The sequence below is a fragment of the Lepidochelys kempii genome, chromosome 13 (assembly GCF_965140265.1).
Source record: "Lepidochelys kempii isolate rLepKem1 chromosome 13, rLepKem1.hap2, whole genome shotgun sequence".
Lineage (NCBI taxonomy): Eukaryota > Metazoa > Chordata > Testudines > Cheloniidae > Lepidochelys > Lepidochelys kempii.
Genome location: NC_133268.1, coordinates 18,227,190 through 18,247,258, shown reverse-complemented (window position 1 = coordinate 18,247,258; position 20,069 = coordinate 18,227,190). Strand labels below are relative to the sequence as shown.

At 37.6% G+C, this 20,069-nt stretch overlaps 2 protein-coding genes across 13 annotated transcripts in view; one reads left to right on the top strand and one right to left on the bottom strand.

The window, feature by feature from the left end:
* NCOA3 (nuclear receptor coactivator 3) overlaps positions 1-18,525 on the top strand; it is a 168,674-nt gene extending 150,149 nt beyond the window's left edge. For all 10 annotated transcript variants that reach the window (XM_073309495.1, XM_073309499.1, XM_073309498.1 and 7 more), the window contains 8 exons: positions 2,601-2,727; positions 3,530-3,701; positions 4,862-5,158; positions 6,724-6,828; positions 7,330-7,558; positions 9,376-9,550; positions 12,104-12,245; positions 13,579-18,525. In XM_073309495.1, the coding sequence (XP_073165596.1) occupies positions 2,601-2,727; positions 3,530-3,701; positions 4,862-5,158; positions 6,724-6,828; positions 7,330-7,558; positions 9,376-9,550; positions 12,104-12,245; positions 13,579-13,590 (1,259 nt within the window). In that variant the 3' untranslated portion in view covers positions 13,591-18,525. The remainder of the gene's footprint in view (positions 1-2,600; positions 2,728-3,529; positions 3,702-4,861; positions 5,159-6,723; positions 6,829-7,329; positions 7,559-9,375; positions 9,551-12,103; positions 12,246-13,578) is intronic.
* The window catches only part of SULF2 (sulfatase 2), a 248,480-nt gene continuing 235,580 nt past the window's right edge, over positions 7,170-20,069 (bottom strand). For 2 of the 3 annotated variants that reach the window (XM_073309507.1, XM_073309505.1), the window contains one exon: positions 16,433-19,191. In XM_073309507.1, the coding sequence (XP_073165608.1) occupies positions 19,161-19,191 (31 nt within the window). In that variant the 3' untranslated portion in view covers positions 16,433-19,160. Of the gene's footprint in view, positions 7,227-16,432; positions 19,192-20,069 lie in introns of those variants that run through there. The other variant, XM_073309506.1, reaches the window with a different exon arrangement.

Genomic DNA, 20,069 nt, shown 5'->3' with positions numbered 1-20,069 from the left:
TACTAGTATGTAGATAGCTTTTCAGGTTATCAAAGGTAATTGTAAAAAGCTTTTTTTTTTTTAAATTTTCTGCACTATCATGCACTTAAGTTCTTGGACCTACTATGGCTATTTTCGAGGGTGTCATGTCTCATATAGCACCTAAAGACCTATACGAGAAAGACCAGATTTAAATGGTGATCTCATGCCCTTTTGTCATCCTAAAACTAGCTGATCCAAGAAGAAATCATAAACAGTGTTCAGAAGATGCTTCTTTAAACTTGACCCATATTGGTTCTTAACCACTTGGTACCTGATCCTCTCATCGCTGTTTCCCACAGGGCAGAATTGCCCTGCATTTGCATCCAGATTTTTTATCAAAAGTAGTGTCTGAGTTTCATGTGAACAAGACTATTAATGCCCTTTTTTTCTTTTTAAAACATGATGCTCATATGACAGAAACTAAGCTTCATGCCCAAAATGTTAAGTGTGCCTTAAGTTTTAATTAAGATAGAACTCAACCATTAAAGAAAACTTCCATGATTTTTGTAGCATTTTGGGGTCAGTGTAAAGGAAATGCCATTTCCACATTGCACCTCTCAAAGTCAATTGGACTGGACCCTCAAACTTGCTATACTTCAGCGAGGGTTAGTACCCAAGGGTCTGAGGGCTCACACCACCAGGGCTAAGGCAGGATCAGTGGCATTTCTCTAACATTTCCATCATAGAAACGTACTGCCTGAAGTTTTGTGTGCACCTTTTTTTCAGCCCTACTGTCTCAGCTTGACATTGGGATGTGATGCTCAATTTGGGAGGACAGTTCTGCAGTTCTTGTTTAATTAGAACATCTTGCTGGAAATTGTATTTCTAGTGAATTCTTGTAAGTGGAAATATGCAGAATACTGCGGAGTTTTGGGAAAAGTATTGCTTGTTGGGACAGCACAAATGCCCCCACACTGCACTGTGTGTTTGGAGATGTTAAATGGTGATGTGATTTCCCCAGCCGTCTCAGTTCTTTCTGTTAAAAACCAGAATTCGATGAGAGTAGAACTTCTGGTAAGAGGGAAAGGTGAATGGGTAAGGCAGAAGCAACACACTCAAATAACCAGTTGCTGATAAGTAACTTATTTTGTACTTGTCTTTGGAATGTCACGTGTTCATGTCACTATTACAGTGCATGATTGATAGTGTCCTGACTTCATTGGCAAGAAGAGCGGGTTGGATAAAAATTGGTTTGTTTTTTAAATAAAAAAAGTTTTTTAATTTAAATCAGTTTTTAATTTAAATTGAATACAGGTTATTGCAATAAAATCTAAACTATTCAAAATTAAATTTGAAATTATGACAATCTATGTTAAGGCCTAAACTTTTATAATATATTAAAATTTAAATTAATTATATGAGTAATATTAAGCAGTACTTGTTTGTTGCCAAGTTTTAAAGAAAGTCAAACCACTGAGCTGGTGGAAGTCACAGTGTGGTGGAACCAGAATTTGTTGATGTGCTAAACCAGCTTTTGACAGCAGTAGCCTCTTCTACAGATGCAGAGAAAATATCTTCTTAATTTCAGTTTATTCAACTAGTTCAGTTCAATATTAGCTCAAAGTTAAGAAGCGAAATGTGAGTTGCAAAAGCAGGAAAGCTTGTTATCCTTTTCCTCTTCCAATCTATTAATAAAATCTGGGTCTGAGAGGATGAGGTCTACTAGTTCTAAAATCTTGAAGGTCATGGTAACTATAAACAATCAGTTTAGTTCACTATCTACAAACAATGCTTCCTTTGGTTAATTAATCAGTTTTAAACGCCAAACATATTTTCTCATGTATCAGCATATTTAAGGTAGTTTTATTTAACTAATAAAAATACCATTTTAAAATGCTGTTTTTTTTTCATGTTTAATTGAACTTTAATTTTCATCCAAATAGAGCTTGACACAAATCACAAGTAAAAAATTAATATTTTAGTAAATAAATGACTAATTCACCATTTTCTACCATAATAAAAGTGTAAACATTAAAAATCTGAATAAATGTAAATTAAGCTAGATAATTGCTTACATAAATGTGCTTAGATATAGTGTATTCTCCTGGTTAGCAAGAAGTAGCACCAAATTTAGTGTAAAGGCTAGATTTAGTTGCAAATCAACATGTTTTAATGGTTACCAACCAGTGACAGTTAACATTTCTTTAGGAAAATAACTAAAAAATTCAAATGCAAAATGAGATTAAAATTGATTATTTAAAATAAGGTTTCCTGCTTGCTGATTTAAATCATGAATAAAATGGGGATTTAAATCTTTGATTTAAATGAACCCACCCTGAAAAATCACTTTTGAATTTTATAAGGTTACTGCATTCTTATTGTTCCTATTTGGGACTGATTTTAGAAATCAAAATCCTATCATGTAGAGAGCAATAGCTCTAGTCCTTCATATCGTGTGTGTGTGTGTACGTGTGTACATGCTGTTTAAAGTATTTAGTTCTAATTAGACTGTTAACATATTGAAGTTACCAGCATAACACACAATCTGTAGAATCACAAACTTTTATTTCCCATGTAAAGCAGGATGTTAAATTTTACCTTTGTTTTCAAAAAATAAAAAAATTAATTTTACTTCACAGGGCCTACTGAGATTAATATGGGTATGGGAGGTAATCCTTACGGGCAACCAGGACCATCTAACCAGCCAGGATCATGGCCTGACAGCATGCTCTCCATGGAGCAAGGACCTCGAGGGTCACAAAACAGGTAGGGTTTAGAATGGCTGACGAAAGCTGCATACATTGAATATGACTAATCACTGCTACAAGAAGAGTTTAAAAATTGGAATAGTATTTGTTCTGTTATATGACTTTCTGAACCCATTAAGTGCTTGCAGAGCCCTTTGTTCCATGAGCAGTGGGCACCAGCTGACACAGAAGATTCATCAAAAAATGGGCCTGTGCCCTAACAGAACACTAACACCACCACCAATATGGCTTACAGCCGATGTTAAAATAACCTGGTTTAACAGCTTTGAGGATAATTTTAAGCTGTGTTTTAATTGTTTTAAATACATTTTTATAAACACATACATGTATATAATATGAAAATATATGGCAGTGCCACATAAGTTCCTAGAAGTGAACTTTGAAAGTTCTTTTCTAACTCTGAAAATTTCTCATCTCTCTTGCTATCATGGATTCGTAAACTGATAATAGTTGGATTTGATAGGTCTTTTCCATTTTAGTGCATGCATTAATGGACTTGGGAGTAAAGACTTCAGGCTTGTCTACATTAGCAGTTCATGGCAAGCTAGGCTGTAAATCTACCGTGCTCTAGCTTACTACCTCAGCTTGCCATGAACTATGTATTTGTGTAGACAAGCCGTTAGTTTTTGTTTCCAGCTCTGCTACTGGGACATTGCCTGTATCTGTTAACCTTTATGCCTTAGTTTACCCTTCTGTAATATGGGTAATACTTACCCATTTCTGTAAAGTTGTTTGCTCTCTGCAGGTGATATATGCCACATGTTTTTATAATTAATGGTTTTAAACTTGTTGCTTTATAGACAATTAGTTAGAAGTTCTTTGGATGATTTCTTATGTCCACCTCCTAACATGGAAGGCCAGAGTGATGAAAGGGCTCTTTTAGATCAGCTGCACACGTTGCTGAGTAACACAGATGTCACAGGACTGGAGGAAATTGACAGAGCATTAGGAATTCCTGATCTTGTAAATCAAGTAAGTAACCAAGAGGTTTTTAACCATTTATTTTCCTGCTTTCTGTATGATCTTGGTACTTGGAAAGTGACTAAAAAAAAGCATAACATCTCAACCTTTTAAAATCTGCTTCATGAATCCCTCTTTGATGAAAAATACTAACCAGTATTCCTTAAACATTATACCAAAATAACTTGTTTTATGTTTTTCAAAAAATATTACACGTAAGAAGGTGCCATTTTAGCATAACAGACATGGATATATTCCAATTCCTGACTACTTACAATATTAACACAAACAATTATATATTACTATTTATTCCTGTTAGCACTGCAGAAGTAGCACAGCTGTGGGAGAGTGAATTGGATTCTTGTGATTCATGCATCATCTACAGAGTTCAGATTGGAGAATACTTTAGTGGCAATGATGTGCAAGTACAAAAGAACTCAGTATGGCTTTCAGATCCCAGACTGAGTTTGCATGGCTGGCTGTTAAAAATATAAAAAATATTTTTAAAAATCTTGTAGAATGAGCACACTTGATCTGGAAATCATTCAGAAACAGAACCCTGTACTGTCCTTTTTACAAAGTCGTTTTTCAAAGCAAAATTACACTTTAAACTACAAAGGCACAGGCATCGACTTTCCAAAGTGCTGGGAGGTGGGGGTTCAAACCCTGGCTCTGCCCCAGGGCCTGCCCCCACTCCACCTCTGCCCTGCTTCTTCCCACACAGTTCCGCCCCCTCCCCGAATGCACTGCGTTCTTGCTCCTTTCCCTTCAGCCTCCTCCACGGTGCGCAACAGTTGATTGTGGTGGGCGGAAGATGCAGCGCTGATCCGCGGGGCCTGCTGGCGGGTGGGAGGCACTGGGGTTGTGGGGGAGCTAGTATGGGGCTGGAGCAGCCATGGAGTCAGCACCTATGACAAAAGGAGCAGCCTTTGTAACTATTCTGTGTGTTGGGCTCTTCAAAAGTGTTTTGAAAAGTCATTTTTTATTAACTATAATCATCACTTCAGACAGATAAGACTGCAGGAAGTGAAAACCAAGGCAAATAGCATTCTACAAATGCCACATTTTCTGTTCAACAATGATCACAGTCTTTTTTGCTGGATCATTTGATGTATTAATTTTATGATTACTTCAGCATTTACTACTTGTGATATATTCTTTGTCTGTTAAAGGGGCAAACTTTGGAACCGAAGCAAGATTCATTTCAAGGTCCGGAATCTGCAGTTATGATTGACCAGAAGCCTCCATTATATGGTCAGCCCTATCAGGGGCAAGGGGCAGCAATGCCAGGGGGTTTTACTAACATGCAGGGACAACAACAATCCTTTAATTCAATGATGAATCAGATGAGCCAACAGAGTAATTTTCCGCTGCAAAGTATGCATCCTAGAGCAAGTGTAATGAGACCCCGAACCAATACACCAAAGCAGCTCAGAATGCAACTCCAGCAGAGGCTTCAGGGGCAGCAGGTAATCATTGCTTTTGTGCTTTCACTTTTGTCTTATTCCAAAAGATAGAAAACTTTGTTGCAGTGGAGAGAGAGGTATAGTGAATTATATTGCTTCAGAAGAATAAAGGGAACATAGAAATTGCCATATCCGTTCACATGAGAGTTGTCTAGTCAAACATCCTGTCTGACAGTGGCCAGTACCGGATACTTTAGACTCTAGAAGAAAGTGCAAGAACCTCAATTTGGTCAACGATGGAATAAGTTGCCTATAGGAGATGTCTCTTCCTAGAACCTCCCAGTTAGAGGTTGGTTTGGCCCTGCAGTACAAAGGCTTATATTACATCCACATTTTTGTTCTTTTAAAAATAATCCTATTTAATATAACTCTGGATGATCTCATTATCCATGCAAATGTCCAATCTTTATTCAGTCTTGTTAAGCACTTGGCCCCAGTGAGTTCCGCAGTAAATATATCTGGGTTTTGTTTTTTAAGGCATAAATACCTTTTTAACTTTAACTTTTATTGTTTCAAAACAATGACTTCACAAATATTAAAATGTGCTATTATCTACCAGTCACTCCCTCTATGAATAGAGGTATTCAGATATCACTTGATCTGATTGTGTTAAATAAAATATAAGTGAATGGTGGTGGTACTTTTTTAAAGTATTGTTTGTTCTCCCTTATGAATCTGATCCATTTTAGATACCCTGATGTTATGGTGATAGGCACAGTATAAGAAACTAGATAGATTTTAACACTGTGCCGAAGAAGTGCTGGTTTAAAAAGGTTATCTGTTGTCTCACCGTTTTGATTTAAATTGAAATATTCTGTTAAGAAATGTAATTTGTATGCCTCAGTCGAGTAAAACCTTTATTATCCATAAGTCATTGGGGAACCCTGACTATGTTTTGAATAACAAAAGTATCTGATAGCAGATGAAATTTTTATTGTAATAAATGTAAAGGGTTGTGACCAAGTTCTGGATAATAGGGAGTGTAAGATGATAGAGGCTGGGAGAATTAATGTAGTGGTTTATACTATAAAAGAGTGTAGTATTCAGCACTTCCCACCCTATACCTTTCTTCTTGGCTGTGCCATGACATTGAATCAGGCTATGGCTTTATGGAGCAACTGTCATGTCTTTTTATAATAGTAGCTTTAACAGTATCCACCCTTGAAACAGAGTTGAAACCTGTAGTTAATTATATTTTGGAACTTAAGAGTATAAGCGTTGGTCTACTATACTGTGCTTCAAATAAGTTTGGTTATAAAATATTTTATGAGATAGTAAAGCCTTTTAATGCCAGGCCACTTAATCTGAATGTGTGAATAACAACTGTTCATGTTCAAGTTTAAAGATTAAGCTTTTATGTATCTAACTAGGTAAAAACACTAATCTCTGGATTCTAGATGGAAAAAAAAATTACATTTGCAGAAAGGTGGTTTCTTTTTCTTTTTCCCCCCACATAAACAGTTTAGCTGTTATTTGGTTTGGTTGTTGTAGCCTGGTGTTTTTGAAGATTCCTATTTGAAGCAGATTAATACAGCCCACTTACACACTGTTAATCGTCTTTCCCTAAGTTTTTGAATCAGACCCGTCAAGCACTTGAGATGAAAATGGAAAACCCAGGTACTGGTGGTGCCCCAGTCATGAGGCCAGTCATGCAGACACAAGTGGGGTCACAGGTGAGTAATCATCGCACTCACCCTTCTGAAATAGCATGTTGTAAAACAGCAGGGAACAAACATGTCAAACACACGAATTATAGAATTCAGGCCTTCTCTCATAGTTCCACAGGGTATATTTATTTTCTTTGGTGGCTCAAGAATGATCCTCCTTATCAAGTGGGTATAACCCCCACAATTCTGAAATTGCAGACTTGTGGGCACTGGTACCTGTGGTCTGTTATGATATGCTACAGTTGCAGAGTGTAAGTAGTATTTTACCCATACGAAATGAGTGGTAAGAAAAGAACATCCTGCATTAGCTTTTAGCATGAATAAGATAGTTTAATACAAACTTAACACTGCTGGCTGGCTTTCATTAATGTGAATTCCATTGCTAGCCCTTGATGTGCTGGGTCCTGTGGGTACAAAATATTTACATGGATTGATTCTCTGGCATGCCTTTAATTTTACTTGTTAAATATCATCCAATACATTTTTTTTTGTTTGTTTGTGGGGTAGCAGCAAGGTTTTCTTAATGCTCAGATGGTGGCTCAGCGCAACAGGGAGCTAATAAGTCATCATATCAGACAGCAGAGGATGGCAATGATGATACAGCAGCAACAGCAACAACCTCAGACCTTCAGTCCACCACCAAATGTGACTGCCTCAGGAAGCATGGACAGTTCTCTGGCAGGTCCCCCAATGGCTCAAGTTCCTTCACAGCAATTCCCATATCCGCCTAATTATGGTACTGATGCTAACATTTCAACTCTGTCTCTCCCTCACTCCATTTTCCCTTTCTTCCATTTATCTCATCTACCTAAATATTCCAGATCACAGTGAGGCTTGGGATAAAAAATTCTTATAAGTGGGTGGGTGGGTGGATGAGGGGTTTTCAGAGATCCTGAACACGCTGTGTAACCAAATATTATTAAATGGAACTCTCTCTGTCAGAGTGCAGGGAGGCTATACAATTATTTATCCATAGTTGAACATTTATTTCCCATACTAGCCATGATTTCATCAAATATACATGCAAGTCATTTCTATTTGTGAAGATACAGTATAAACAATGAGAACCCAAGAATTTACATTATCATTGTTTGGTTATTTTCCAGTATCTATACAATTGTTATGCAAAGCTTTCTGGCTGCTGCTTCCAGAATTTGCCATATGCTGCCCATAATAAAAATGGCTGCTTCAGCTTCCCCTTCCTGCAGATATATTAAAGCTAGTGAAAGTTAAAGGAAATGGAGAGGATTAGGATGGCTAAACCTTTGTTGGTTATAGACAGTCTAAGCACAGTGATCTCCAGTATACAGAGTGCAGGGATGAGAGGAGAGTGTAGGGAAAGCTGTTAACCTGTGTAGCTTGTTTCCATCCTGGGGTAAAAAATTCCTTAGAATTTTTGTTTTAGGTTTCAGCATTTATTCAGCCCAGGAAATGGTTATTACCATATAAAATAATAAAAAATTAAAACACTGTTAAATGTGCTGCCAATGAGCTTCCTGTTTGTTTACTATATAATTAGTTTATCGATATATTGTTTCCTGATGTAACAGATTCTATTACTTTTCCTCCCCTCCCCCCTTTCTGTTTTGATAACTTTCTTGCCTGGATCATTCCATACTGTCATGATTTCCATAGAGCTGTTCAGTAGTTCATTCATAGAAAGCAATGAATATTTATTTGAATTCATGCAGCATCTATATGTACCTACTATCTGGCTTCCGTCAAAATCCAGTTTTGACAGAGAAAAGTCATTATTGTGAATCCAGATACATAATCCCAAGTAAATTCCCTAACCTGTTTGCTACAGAACACTACAGCAATTTATGTGACTAGCGTTCTGCAGCATTCTCTTAAATGCAGATATTTTATTAGAATATGAGACATTCCTGATACAATTAAATGATTAAATTACCAAGATGGATATTGCATATTATATTAACTCCTTATTTGTTAGCTAATTTGTCTCATACACACCTATGATACTGTATACCAAGGAGGAAAATATCTTCTGTTTTTTTTCACACATGAATTATGAGGAAAATGTAAATAGCTCCTATTTCAAGTATTGGAGGAAAAACTTTTGAAACACTGCTGAAAACTTAAGGAAAACCAAAAATATCTTGTTATAAATCATTTTGCTGATATAACCTATATGTGTCTTTGCCCTTCCCTTTTGCAATATTACTGAGACTATTTGCAAAAACAGGATTTTATTGCTAAAATGTTTGTTTGCTCATGCTGCTTATTTGTCACATTGAGTTATAATTTGATATCACAGCTAGTTGCTGTGGAAAGAATTCTGAGTTCAGATGGGCAATAAGCTGCAGAAGCGAATGAAGTTTTAAATGTGCATGTGAGCACATACAAATCTAATGTGCATGTAAGGGAAATGCAGACTAGTGTTTAAGAACAATTGTAAATTCCTGAGGGTTCAGGACTCATCACGCTTGTTAATGTGATGAGACATTTTTCATCCTCCATTGCAAGGAGATAGACTAAAAATGCTTAAAGATGACAATGAGCATCTGCTTTGTTTGTTCTTTGTCTTGTAAGGAATAAGCCAACAACCTGATCCCACATTCAGTAGAGTAGCAAGCCCTCCCAACCCAATGATGTCATCAAGAATTGGAGCCTCCCAAAATCCCATGATGCAGCACTCTCAGACAGCAGCAATGTACCAGTCCCCTGAGATGAAAGGCTGGTCATCAGGAAACATGGCCAGGAGCAGGTGAGCAGGAAAGACTTAGGTCAGTGTTTTTCAAGTGTGACCTGTGATTTTGGGTGTCCCAGTTTAAGTGCCAAATTAAAACACTTCAAAGAGACCTGATTTTCAGAGGGTGGATGCTTAGCACTTTCTGAAAATCCTGGATGAAATCTTGGCTCCATTAAAATCAATAGGAGTTTTGCCATTGATTTCAGTGCAGCCAGGATGTCACCCCAGGTCTCTTTTAAACTCTCTGAAGTTGAACACCAAAAATCACTAGTTGCTTTACAAAATCATTACCATATTTCTTAAATAAACACGCAGAATCTCTAAGTGTATGTGGTAAAAAAAAGCTAAGTAATCAAAACCTATATTCATGTTAGTCAACGCAATAGATGTTAGTGGTTTACACACACACATTTGTAATGAAAGGTATGTGTGTACATGCATGCCCACACATAGTAAAAATAACATTAAGGTTCTAACCCAGTGGTGGGCAAACTATGGCCCAGGGGCCACATCCGGCCATCCAGACATTTTTATCAGCTCTTGAACTCCCACTGGGAAGCGGGGTTCGGGGCTTACCCCACTCTGGCGCTCCAGCCAGGGAGCAGGGTCGGGGTCTTGCCCCACTCCGCATGGCTCCCGGAAGCAGAAGCATGTCCCATCTCCGGCTCCTTCGCATAGGGGCAGCCAGAGGGCTCCATACGCTGCCCCCGCCCCAAGCCCTGCAGATCCCATTGGGGAACTGCAGCCAATGGGAGCTGCAGGGGTGGCACCTGCGAACAGGGCAGCGCACAGAGCCACCTCGCCGCACCTTCACATAGGAGCCGGAGGGGGGACGTGCTGCTGTTTCTGGCAGCTGCTCGAGGTAAGCGCTGCCCGAAGCCAGCCCCCCATAATGCCTCCCATGCTCCAATCCCCGCCCCAGCCCGATCCCCCTCCTGCCCTCCGAATCCCTTGGTTCCAGCCCCACTCCAGAGCTCGCATACCCAGCTGGAGCCCACCCACCCTCCAACCCCCAATTACATTAGCATTCATGGCCCGCCATACAATTTCCATACCCAGATGTGTCCCTTGGGCCAAAAAGTTTGCCCACCCCTGTTCTAACCCAAAGATGCACAGGCAAGGAGATTCTGACTTAAGGTTTCCATGAATCCCTTGTCCCCTCAATGCTAAGATTAAAGGTTTCATGGGAATCTTTAAGGAACAGTATTTAGGCCAGTAAGCTTAACTTTCTATCATTTTTCTCATCTGCAAAGTCTTTATAATTCTTAGGGCTTGTCTACACTTACCGGGGGATCCATGGGTGGTGATGGATGCATCGCCGGGCGATTTAGCAGGTCTAGTGAAGACCCGCTAAATCAACCGCAGCTCGCTCTCCTGTTGACTCCTGTACTCTACCGGATGGAGAAGAGTAGGGGGAGTTGACGGGAGAGCGTCTCCCGTTGACATTGCGTAGTGTGGATCACGCGGTAAGTAGATCTAAGCTACGTTGATTTGACTTATGCTATTCACGTAACTCAAATTGCGTAGCTTAGATAGATTTTTCTCTGTAGTGTAGACAAGGCCTTAGTGTATTTGGTGGGCTTTTTACCAGTGTTTCAAAGCTTTCTTGTTGTTTTTTGTGTTGTTTTCCATGACTTAAATACACATACACACTTCTTATTAATTAGCAGTGGTGAGAAAGGAAAGATAAAGTATACGTTTCACCAGTACACCAGTCAACGTGAAATTGTCTTCCATTTGGAATTTTGGCAATGATTCTTTCAATGTAAATCATCTAGAGGGACATCTACTGGGAATATAAATCCACTGCATGGCTTTGTCTTTTCTATTCTGCTTCAACCAGCTTTGAATTCTGGGAACGTGAACTACAAATGGCTACATGTTCTTACTTCTGCTACAGCATTTTCTTATTCATGACCCAGAAATTGCTTTTCATTGCACCTGAATGTAAAATCTATGTCTTACATTTTGCAGCAGAAAAGGATTTTGTTGAAGATAAACTGAACATTTGAGTTTCTAACCAACAAATAGGAGATATCATGTCCTTGTAGTAATTAGTGTCTGTTATGCCCTTGATCCTGTCCTGGCTAGGTATGAATAGATGACTGAATAGATTTTTCACCTAACATTCGAGAGTTAATATCTTTATAATTAGAAATCAGATTTAGTCTAGGAATATTGACAAAATACCTTGGAAGAAATTTAATTGTGCACAACAATATGATGATGGACTATTGTGATCACTGGAATCTCTAAAAGGGCTACAAGAGAGAGCTTATATCCATTAATTAGTAAGAACACTTATCAGATTCCTGAAAAGTAAATTGATTTGTAAATTTCAGATAAAAATTAAAACTGATCAGAGTTCCGGTATTTCTATATTGTCTATCCAATGTGTAAAAATAACACATGGGGTACCTTCTGGTTCTGGTAATTATGTAAAGATGTAAATCTATTTCTTTTCTTTCTGTCATATCAATCACTTATGGCTTGTATAAGGATGGCAGTGCATTAAAATATCAGTCAAACTTTATGGAAGGTAACTTTATTTGTTCTTGTGTGCTCTAGTTCTTTTCCACAGCAGCAGTTCAGTCATCAAGGGAGCCCTACAACTTATAATCTGATGCATATGAATGGCAGCAGTGGTCATATTGGACAAATGAATATTAACACCATGCCTATGTCAGGCATGCCTATGGGTCCAGACCAGGTAAGATAACTAACAATTCACTCCAGTGATGAACAGTTCTGTAGAGATTCAGAGGCTTCGTTAGCCCTAAATGTCTGGGTAATTATAAGATCCTTTTATAGGTCCGTAGCTTCTCTTTTCCTATTGAGTACAATCGGTTCTCAAGATGGCCGACTTCCTCTCATGCACCGGTTTTCAGCTCTTGCTGTCCCCTAAGCCATTTGAGGATAAAGCTTTCATTTTGCTCCAATAGGTTCTGTCTAGCTTTGCTGATATTTCACCAAATCCATTTTGAAGCCTGGCAGTCTGCTTCTAGGTTAGCTGTTTCTCTTCAGGTATCTCATGATTGTGGCTCAAGAGACACAAGGGTCACTTAAAGTTTTATTGAGCTTGGGGAAATTCCAGAGACCAAAATACTTGAAAGGGGCAACTATATCTTCTGAGATTTTGCAAGTTGTCTGCAAGACCATCTTACGTCTAAGAACAAAGGTTTCAACTAGACTAAACTGACCAACTGTGAGGATTAAGCAGTTAACACTTGTAAAGCAAGTGTTTGGAGACAAAAAGGGTTGTGCAATAGAAGTGCTAGTTCTTATGATCTTTTAGACGGAGTCCAATAAAGGCCACTCTTCTCCCTAAAAATGGATTGTCTTAATACTTTAATCTTCAAAATACACACTGCGCCAGACAGTGTGTGAAAATGCCTCAATAGCTCAGTGTTTACGGCATTCCCCTGGGTGGTGGGAGACCCAGGTTCCAGTACGTTTGCTCCAATGAATATTTATCCACAACGGAGCAGCTCCATCAGGAGACACTGAGAGAGACCTGGCCCTAGAATACCCCACATCCCAGTGGTTAGGGCATTTTCCTGAGAAGTGGGAGAACCAAGTTCAAATCCCTGCTTCACATCAGGCAGAGGGAGGAACTGAATCTGGGTCTTCCACATCCTGGGTGAGTGCTCTAACTAATGGAATAAAAGCACCACCATCTTCTCCTTCCCCCATTTTGTGTGGGTTTAGACTTGCTTTGAGCATGCCACTGGATTGGGCCCTGATGGTAAGTAGGCAGGGGAACACCTAGTTTGTGAATCCTGCTGGGCCTTAGGCATGAGTTAGGCCTCTAGCTGCTAAGCAGCATCAGAACTTGCTGGCTGGACAAGCACACAGCCATCTAATATTTAGGCAACTTCAGGACTTTAATGGTGGAAACTTAGATGCCTACAGGGTTATGTGGCAGCTGAGCAGGAGTTTTGTGAATGCCAGCAGTGACGATATGGTGAGACATAAGTTCCTTAGTGCCCCTTGTGATTCCATCCTGGTGTTTTTCTGATACGTGTTCTTTTTTTGTTTAACAGAAATACTGCTGACACTTAAAACTGTGATCTCCCAAAGTAGAGTGATCTCTATTAATGACGATGCACTAGTATTACAAAGAAAAGCTACATATTCTTCGTGGCAACTAGTACTGGCCTTATGGAAATAACTGATTTTTCCAGCTGATCACCAAGATGTCCCAAGTGACTTCATACAAAAAAGACTTTTTTTAGTAGACGCAGAGTCTCTGTATTACTGTATATTGTGGTGTACAAAACAATGGTCATAAATATTTTTGGCACTCTGCCTCTAGAAATGTGAATTTGGGAATGGCATTTTAGTAAATATGATGGATAGACTCTATGTATACCACTTCTATTTACTGTAGCTATCCAAAGCCCTTTAACTACAGGCAGGCCAAAGTGCCTGGAGAAGTCATGGTGGATAAGAATTCTGATTTCTCTAGTAAGAATATCTGACAGAGAATGTAGTTCCTAGCCTTGACTCTTTTATATTAATTCCTGAATACGAATGCTGCTTTTAACCTCTTATCCCCAGGAGTCAGTATTTCCAAGTATAGTGGCAATGCAGAATGAATTGGCATGTAATATTCCAAAATCCTGCCCATTGATGCCAAGGGGGGTTACAGAGAAAATAAATTAAAATTATTTAAACATAATCTTGACTAATATTTAAATTTTGATGTGCAGCTGAGTGCACTTTATAAAAGGCTATATAATGGATTAATGCAATATCTTTGATAAGGATTTAATAAACCGAAAGGTAGGGTGTACTCATGTTCTTTTTCAAATCCAATCTTTTAAGAATTGTTGATTGAAAAGACTGTGTACTGTAATGTTTTATGTTGTTGGAAATTAGAGCAATAATCCTTCATGGTTTTTGGGGGGAAAAAAACCTTCAGAAAAATCAAGGCAAGGCACTGCAGTCTGAATCAGAATTTTGCAGTTTTTTTTTTTGTGTGAATAAATTTTGTAAATATGATCTTTAAGAATTGTATTATATATATGACTTTTGTAGGTCACTAACTCATTTTTGCAGAGTTTGTGAAGCTAAATATTTAACACAGTTGATTTCTGTAAACTCATCTTAGTTGAGGTCTAGATAGAAGACCTTTCAATTTTTTTTTTTTAATTTAATGACCTTGGAGTTGGGTGACTTTGGCCCATATCTTTTTCTTCTTTGCCACTTATTTTATATCTTTAATATAACTTTTTTAAAAGATCATTTCTTTAGGGTTAAGCAATTGGTTAATGCTTTCTCCACATTAAGTGAGCACTTTGTTACATTTCATTTTTTATATAGGGCAATTTGACAAAAAATTGTAAACTGTCATTACTTGTCATAACAGTTCATATGGTTTTTATAGAGAAGATGCCTATTGCTAAGTATTTCTTGTTATTTACTTCACTACCATCACATCTTACAGCAAGCAACTCATTTGTTGGCACATGACATCCAGAAATCTTTATGGATATTAAACCACCGTTTAACCAAATCTCTGCACCTGAGGATTATTCTATTGTAATGAATGTATTTTCCAAACAAGTGTGTCTACTATCCGTATTCATGTTAAGTTACAAGTCTATTCATCTTTATCAGTTGACAGGTTGTATTTTTTTGTCCATAAAACGAAGATGCTATTCCAGATTATCCACTTTCAGACAGATGGCGATTGAAACCTGGAAACTTCCATAAGGGTGTGAACCAGAAATGTTTAAGGCATGTGGTATTTTTGTTCTGTTGTTCACTGTATAATGGAAAACGGACTTCTCCTGAGTGAGTGAAAATCAGTGATTATGATCTTTTCTTTTTGGTACTATAACTAGAAAGTCATATTTTGTTTTGCAGTAACTTGAAGGAACTTCCATCTTAATGAAAATAATTTTCAGTGCAAAAATTCCCATAACTTTCATCCTAAATGTACAGCCACAGTCCTACTCCACAAGGCAGGTAGGTGCAATAAAAATCTGCTTCTTATACAGCCCAGTCTGTAGAATCAGCACTGAGAACATAGATTTGGCTGTAGTAATTTAGTTGTTTCCACTCCTCAGTCTGGTTCATCTGTGTTGTAATGCATGACATTTAAAAGCATAAGGAACTGTTTTACCCTTTCTTGCTTTTTAGAATCCACCTGCTGGTTGAGTCAGTGCAACGTAATGGAGTTGAAAGGCAACAATCCTTTGCTTTTTATATTAAATCAGAATAGAATGATTTTATATCTTGTAGTTGTCATTATATTGATGGAAGCTGCAAACCTTGATTGCTTTGACTAGTGACATCTTCAGGATAAGTACTACTTTATGCTTTTTGCCCTTTAACTTTTTTTTTTGAATGATTCTATTTATACTTCTAAAATGTGGTACCTGATGGATGTTACAAAGGATCCTTCTTCCCTCATCTGCTTTTAGAATGTTGGTTTTTTCCAGAAATTACTTCTTGCTGAATCCAAAGATTTGTTTTAATTAAAATATGATAAAAAGATAAACCTTTTTAAATTAGTTGTTATTGAAACCTTTAAAGGCAACAATCTAAATATTTCACCTAGGTGAAATATTTAATTTACTAAACGAAATAGTCCTTTGATTTTGGTGGTATTTGATATCTCCAATAACTGTGTTTTTTGAATGATTCAAGAAGCTGTATGACTGGTTTTGACAGTACGATCACAGTTTACTAATATAACCAGTTGCATCATTACTGCATTGCAGACACAGTCTCACTACATGCCTGCCAGGTTTCCTGTTGTTTATAGAAACCATGTGTTATAAAATCCATAAGCAGTCTTTTATTCAATCTCATCCTAAATTTGTGCTTTTAACGTGAGGAATTCAGGAACATTTTTTAAAGCTATAAACAAAACCATTTGAATGTTGCACCAATTAGCACACTTTTTATTTTAGATTTTAAGTGCAGACTGATAGAATGATACAGCAAGTATGAAACCATATAATTCTGAGAGCAATATTTTAAAAAAATTCTCAGGAGAAGGCATACAGTACTGAGAATAGCATTTAAATTTAGTTTACATTAAGTACCGCTTGAAATGTGTGTATCTTTACACTGCAAAAACAAAAAACCATGTGGGCTGATTTATAAAAGGGTTGGTTATAAAGTATTACTGCTCTCCTGATTTTTGTGTTTTGATGTTAATAATAATGTAAATAAAGGTTTCTATTTAAAACCAGAATGTGGTGATTTAGTATGTCAGCTGTTTAAGCTCTGAAGGGTGCCACTTATATTCTAACAAGGCCAGGAATCTAGCATTTCCCCACCAAACCAAAATATAGCCACTCTTGAGAGATGTGATAACATAACACTATTATGTGAGAGAGACTAGATTTGGGGAATGATTTAAGAACTCTTGGTTTTCTGGGTTTAGGTATGTCTCAGGGGCTGAAGATATAGGCAACTTTGCAGTTGATACAAAATCGTTCTGGCTTTAAAAATAGTGTTCTGACACACAACCGACAACTAGAAGAAAGGATGGGGAAATAAAAAGAATTTGGGAATAACCAAAGGTTTGGGACAGAAGTTTTCTTGCTATAATATATACCTTCTGTCATAGGGAAGAACCACAGGCTGAAGCAACTTTTGTATAACATTTTGAAAATATACTTTGCCATTTTTTCCTGAAATGTATATTCAGATGGATATAGAGCAGCATTATTAACATTAGTTGGCCTTCCAGGATTCCATCTTTCACATTCTCCCATCTGCAAAGGTTGCTGCCAGCTGACAGAAAAACGTTAAGTACAACCCCTTCTTCTCCCAAATGGGAATTGTATACAGATACATACGCTTTCTTCTTTGGGAAAGGTTTGGAAAACAGTGAAAACACACATTCTGCAGAGAGACCATTTGCCAGTTACTTATAATTGTCTTTTCTTGCTGGTGAATCTACGAATGTTTTTAAACTCAGTATAAGCTAATATCTGATTGCATTTCCTAGCCCAGCACATATACTCTACTTCTGAAATGCAAAACTGACAAGACTGTTTTGGACAATATATTAAATCTGACCAGGGATGAGATGAATACAGGCTTAAACCAAATTTGCTTTTCCTAGCTTCACTGAAAACATACAGCAACAGACTAGTGTCACCCTTGAGAGAGTCTCTTTCCACATTCACCAATACTTTACTTGCTGGGGCACAGACATTATATGATAACTGAATAATCTCTGTTGAAGCTTCCTATTAGTTTTTTTAAAAGTGCCCACATACTTTGCACAGCTGGCCCCCTAAACATAATAAGCAAATTTGTTTTGAAAATCTCGGGTAGTCAGAATGAAGAATTACTAAACAAATTCAGATTTTTCCTTCTGTTGGTCGTCCACTTGATTTTATACTCAACACACGGCATCTATTATGGTGAGCATCCCATTTCAAGTTTTGTATATGATTAACATGAAAACTAACCTTTAGTGCATTTGCAGATCCTGTTTGGAGTGTATTTAATAACCTCCTCTTTATGAAAATATTCACAGATACTTAAATTACTTAGTAAATGATTGGGGCTTTCCCTTCCTAATACTTACTGCAGATTATAGACATTAAATCAAAAGTTCTAGTTTCCTGTACACTGAGCTATAACTTTTTTTTATTGGCCAAGATTGTTGCTTTTTACAAATGTAAAAGTTATACCACTAAGCGAACATGTGCTTTCTCAAACAAACTGTTTTCATTTTGAACATACAATATCATTTTACCACATAAAAAGACTTCATACAAATCTGATTTCGTTAAAATTCAAGACATACATTAACTGAAATTTTGTAGTGCTTTTAAAAATGGATGAATTCTGAAATTTATTACGTAATGTTTAAGTAACAAGGGACCATTCTGAGAAATGAGAGTTGGGCATTCCACAATTTTTATTAACAGAATTCTTCACACCTTGAAGGAATTTCTTTTGAACAAGACATTGAGTATTTACAGAACCACTCAGTCAATCTGCTTTTTTGTTAGCCACCCTATTGCCACCCGTAAGAAAAATCTTGACTATGTAGACAGTGAACTAAAATGATATCCTTAGAGGAAAAGTAGTATTGTGCTGTTGAGCATTTTCAGCTGCTGCTTCTTCAGTGCTGCTGGCTTGAATTCCTGAATCTCTAAATAATAATTTTCTACCACGGTCCTCATTTAATTTGCCCCAGTCAAAAGCAAAAATTTCCATATTGTTTAAACTTTGCATCTGTTCTAACGACATTCAATGGTGAGGCGAAGAGAGGTTTTTAATTTGTTCCCACTGAAATAGTTTTGTGGGTGCTCTGTGCTTTGAGGTGTCAGTCACATTTTCTTTCCCATCAGTCCCTTGAACAGTGTTAGTGGTGACTTTGTGAAGTATAATCCAAAGCAAAAGCAGGTGCAACTGTGGACTTCAAAAAGGGACCTATATTCCTGACAGTAGTTCCCCAAAATTCACTATCTATTTAATTCACTCAACAGTGCAAACATTCTATCTACTTCAACCTCAAAGTTCATCCAGTCCTCCACACTAACATTATAATTTTCTGAAATCATATACATTTTCATTAAGTCTGTACAAGGATTCAAGTTCTGGATGGTTTGATTCCTCATTGAGGTCCAGCAGTTGGAGGAGGTTAGCCTTCCCATCCTTCCCACAGTTGTCCTCTTTAAATAAAATAAACATATTTTAGTGTATGTGTCTTCTCATATGCTGGGATGTGAAGTATTTGCAAATGTAAGTTTGCTTCTCAGTAGTGCCATGCAGGAAAGATAGTGGAGCTACTTATCTGTGGACCACCTAAAATCAGTTATGTGGAGAACATAGTATAGCTAAATAGCCTCTTAAAACGAGGCCCAAAAATTGTTAGCTAAAATAAAGTGTCATATTGATCATCTACCCTTAAATTGAAGCTTAAGTTTGAAACATTCTTCATCAAAGTACTCTTAGTTGGCCCTTATTTCAACACTTGTTACTCCTTGTAGTTCAAAAGCTGATTATTTCTGATGTAATTAACTTGCAATTAAAAAAATGGTGACAAAGTATCACAAAACTAAGGGTAGAGTTAGGAATTAACCCGATCTATCGAACGTACTGCCATAGTATCTGAGTGCCTCACAGTTTTTAAGGGCTTTATCATCTTCACATCCCTGCAAGGTCGGGAAGTGCTATTATCGCTATTTCCTTCCCAGATGGGGAGCTGAGTTAGAAAGGCTATGTGACTTGCCCAAGGTCATACAGAAACCTCATGCTATTTTAAATTTTCTTGCAGATCAGTCCCCACTTTCAGACTCTGGTAGATTGAGAGGTTTGACAGTACTGCATTAATGGAGAAAGATGCATTCAACAAAAAGAAAACCCTGGGCTCTAGCAGAATGTCAGAATATATTTAAGTTATTTTTCCTGAATAGTTTGGGTAATTCAGTCTTGACCCCTCCGGCTCATAGTATGCATGAGGCCACTGGGGGAATAGTAAGATTGTACCGGCTCCTGAGACATAGGGGTTTTTTTTGCCCACGTCAGCCACTGCTTTGTCAGATCCAGT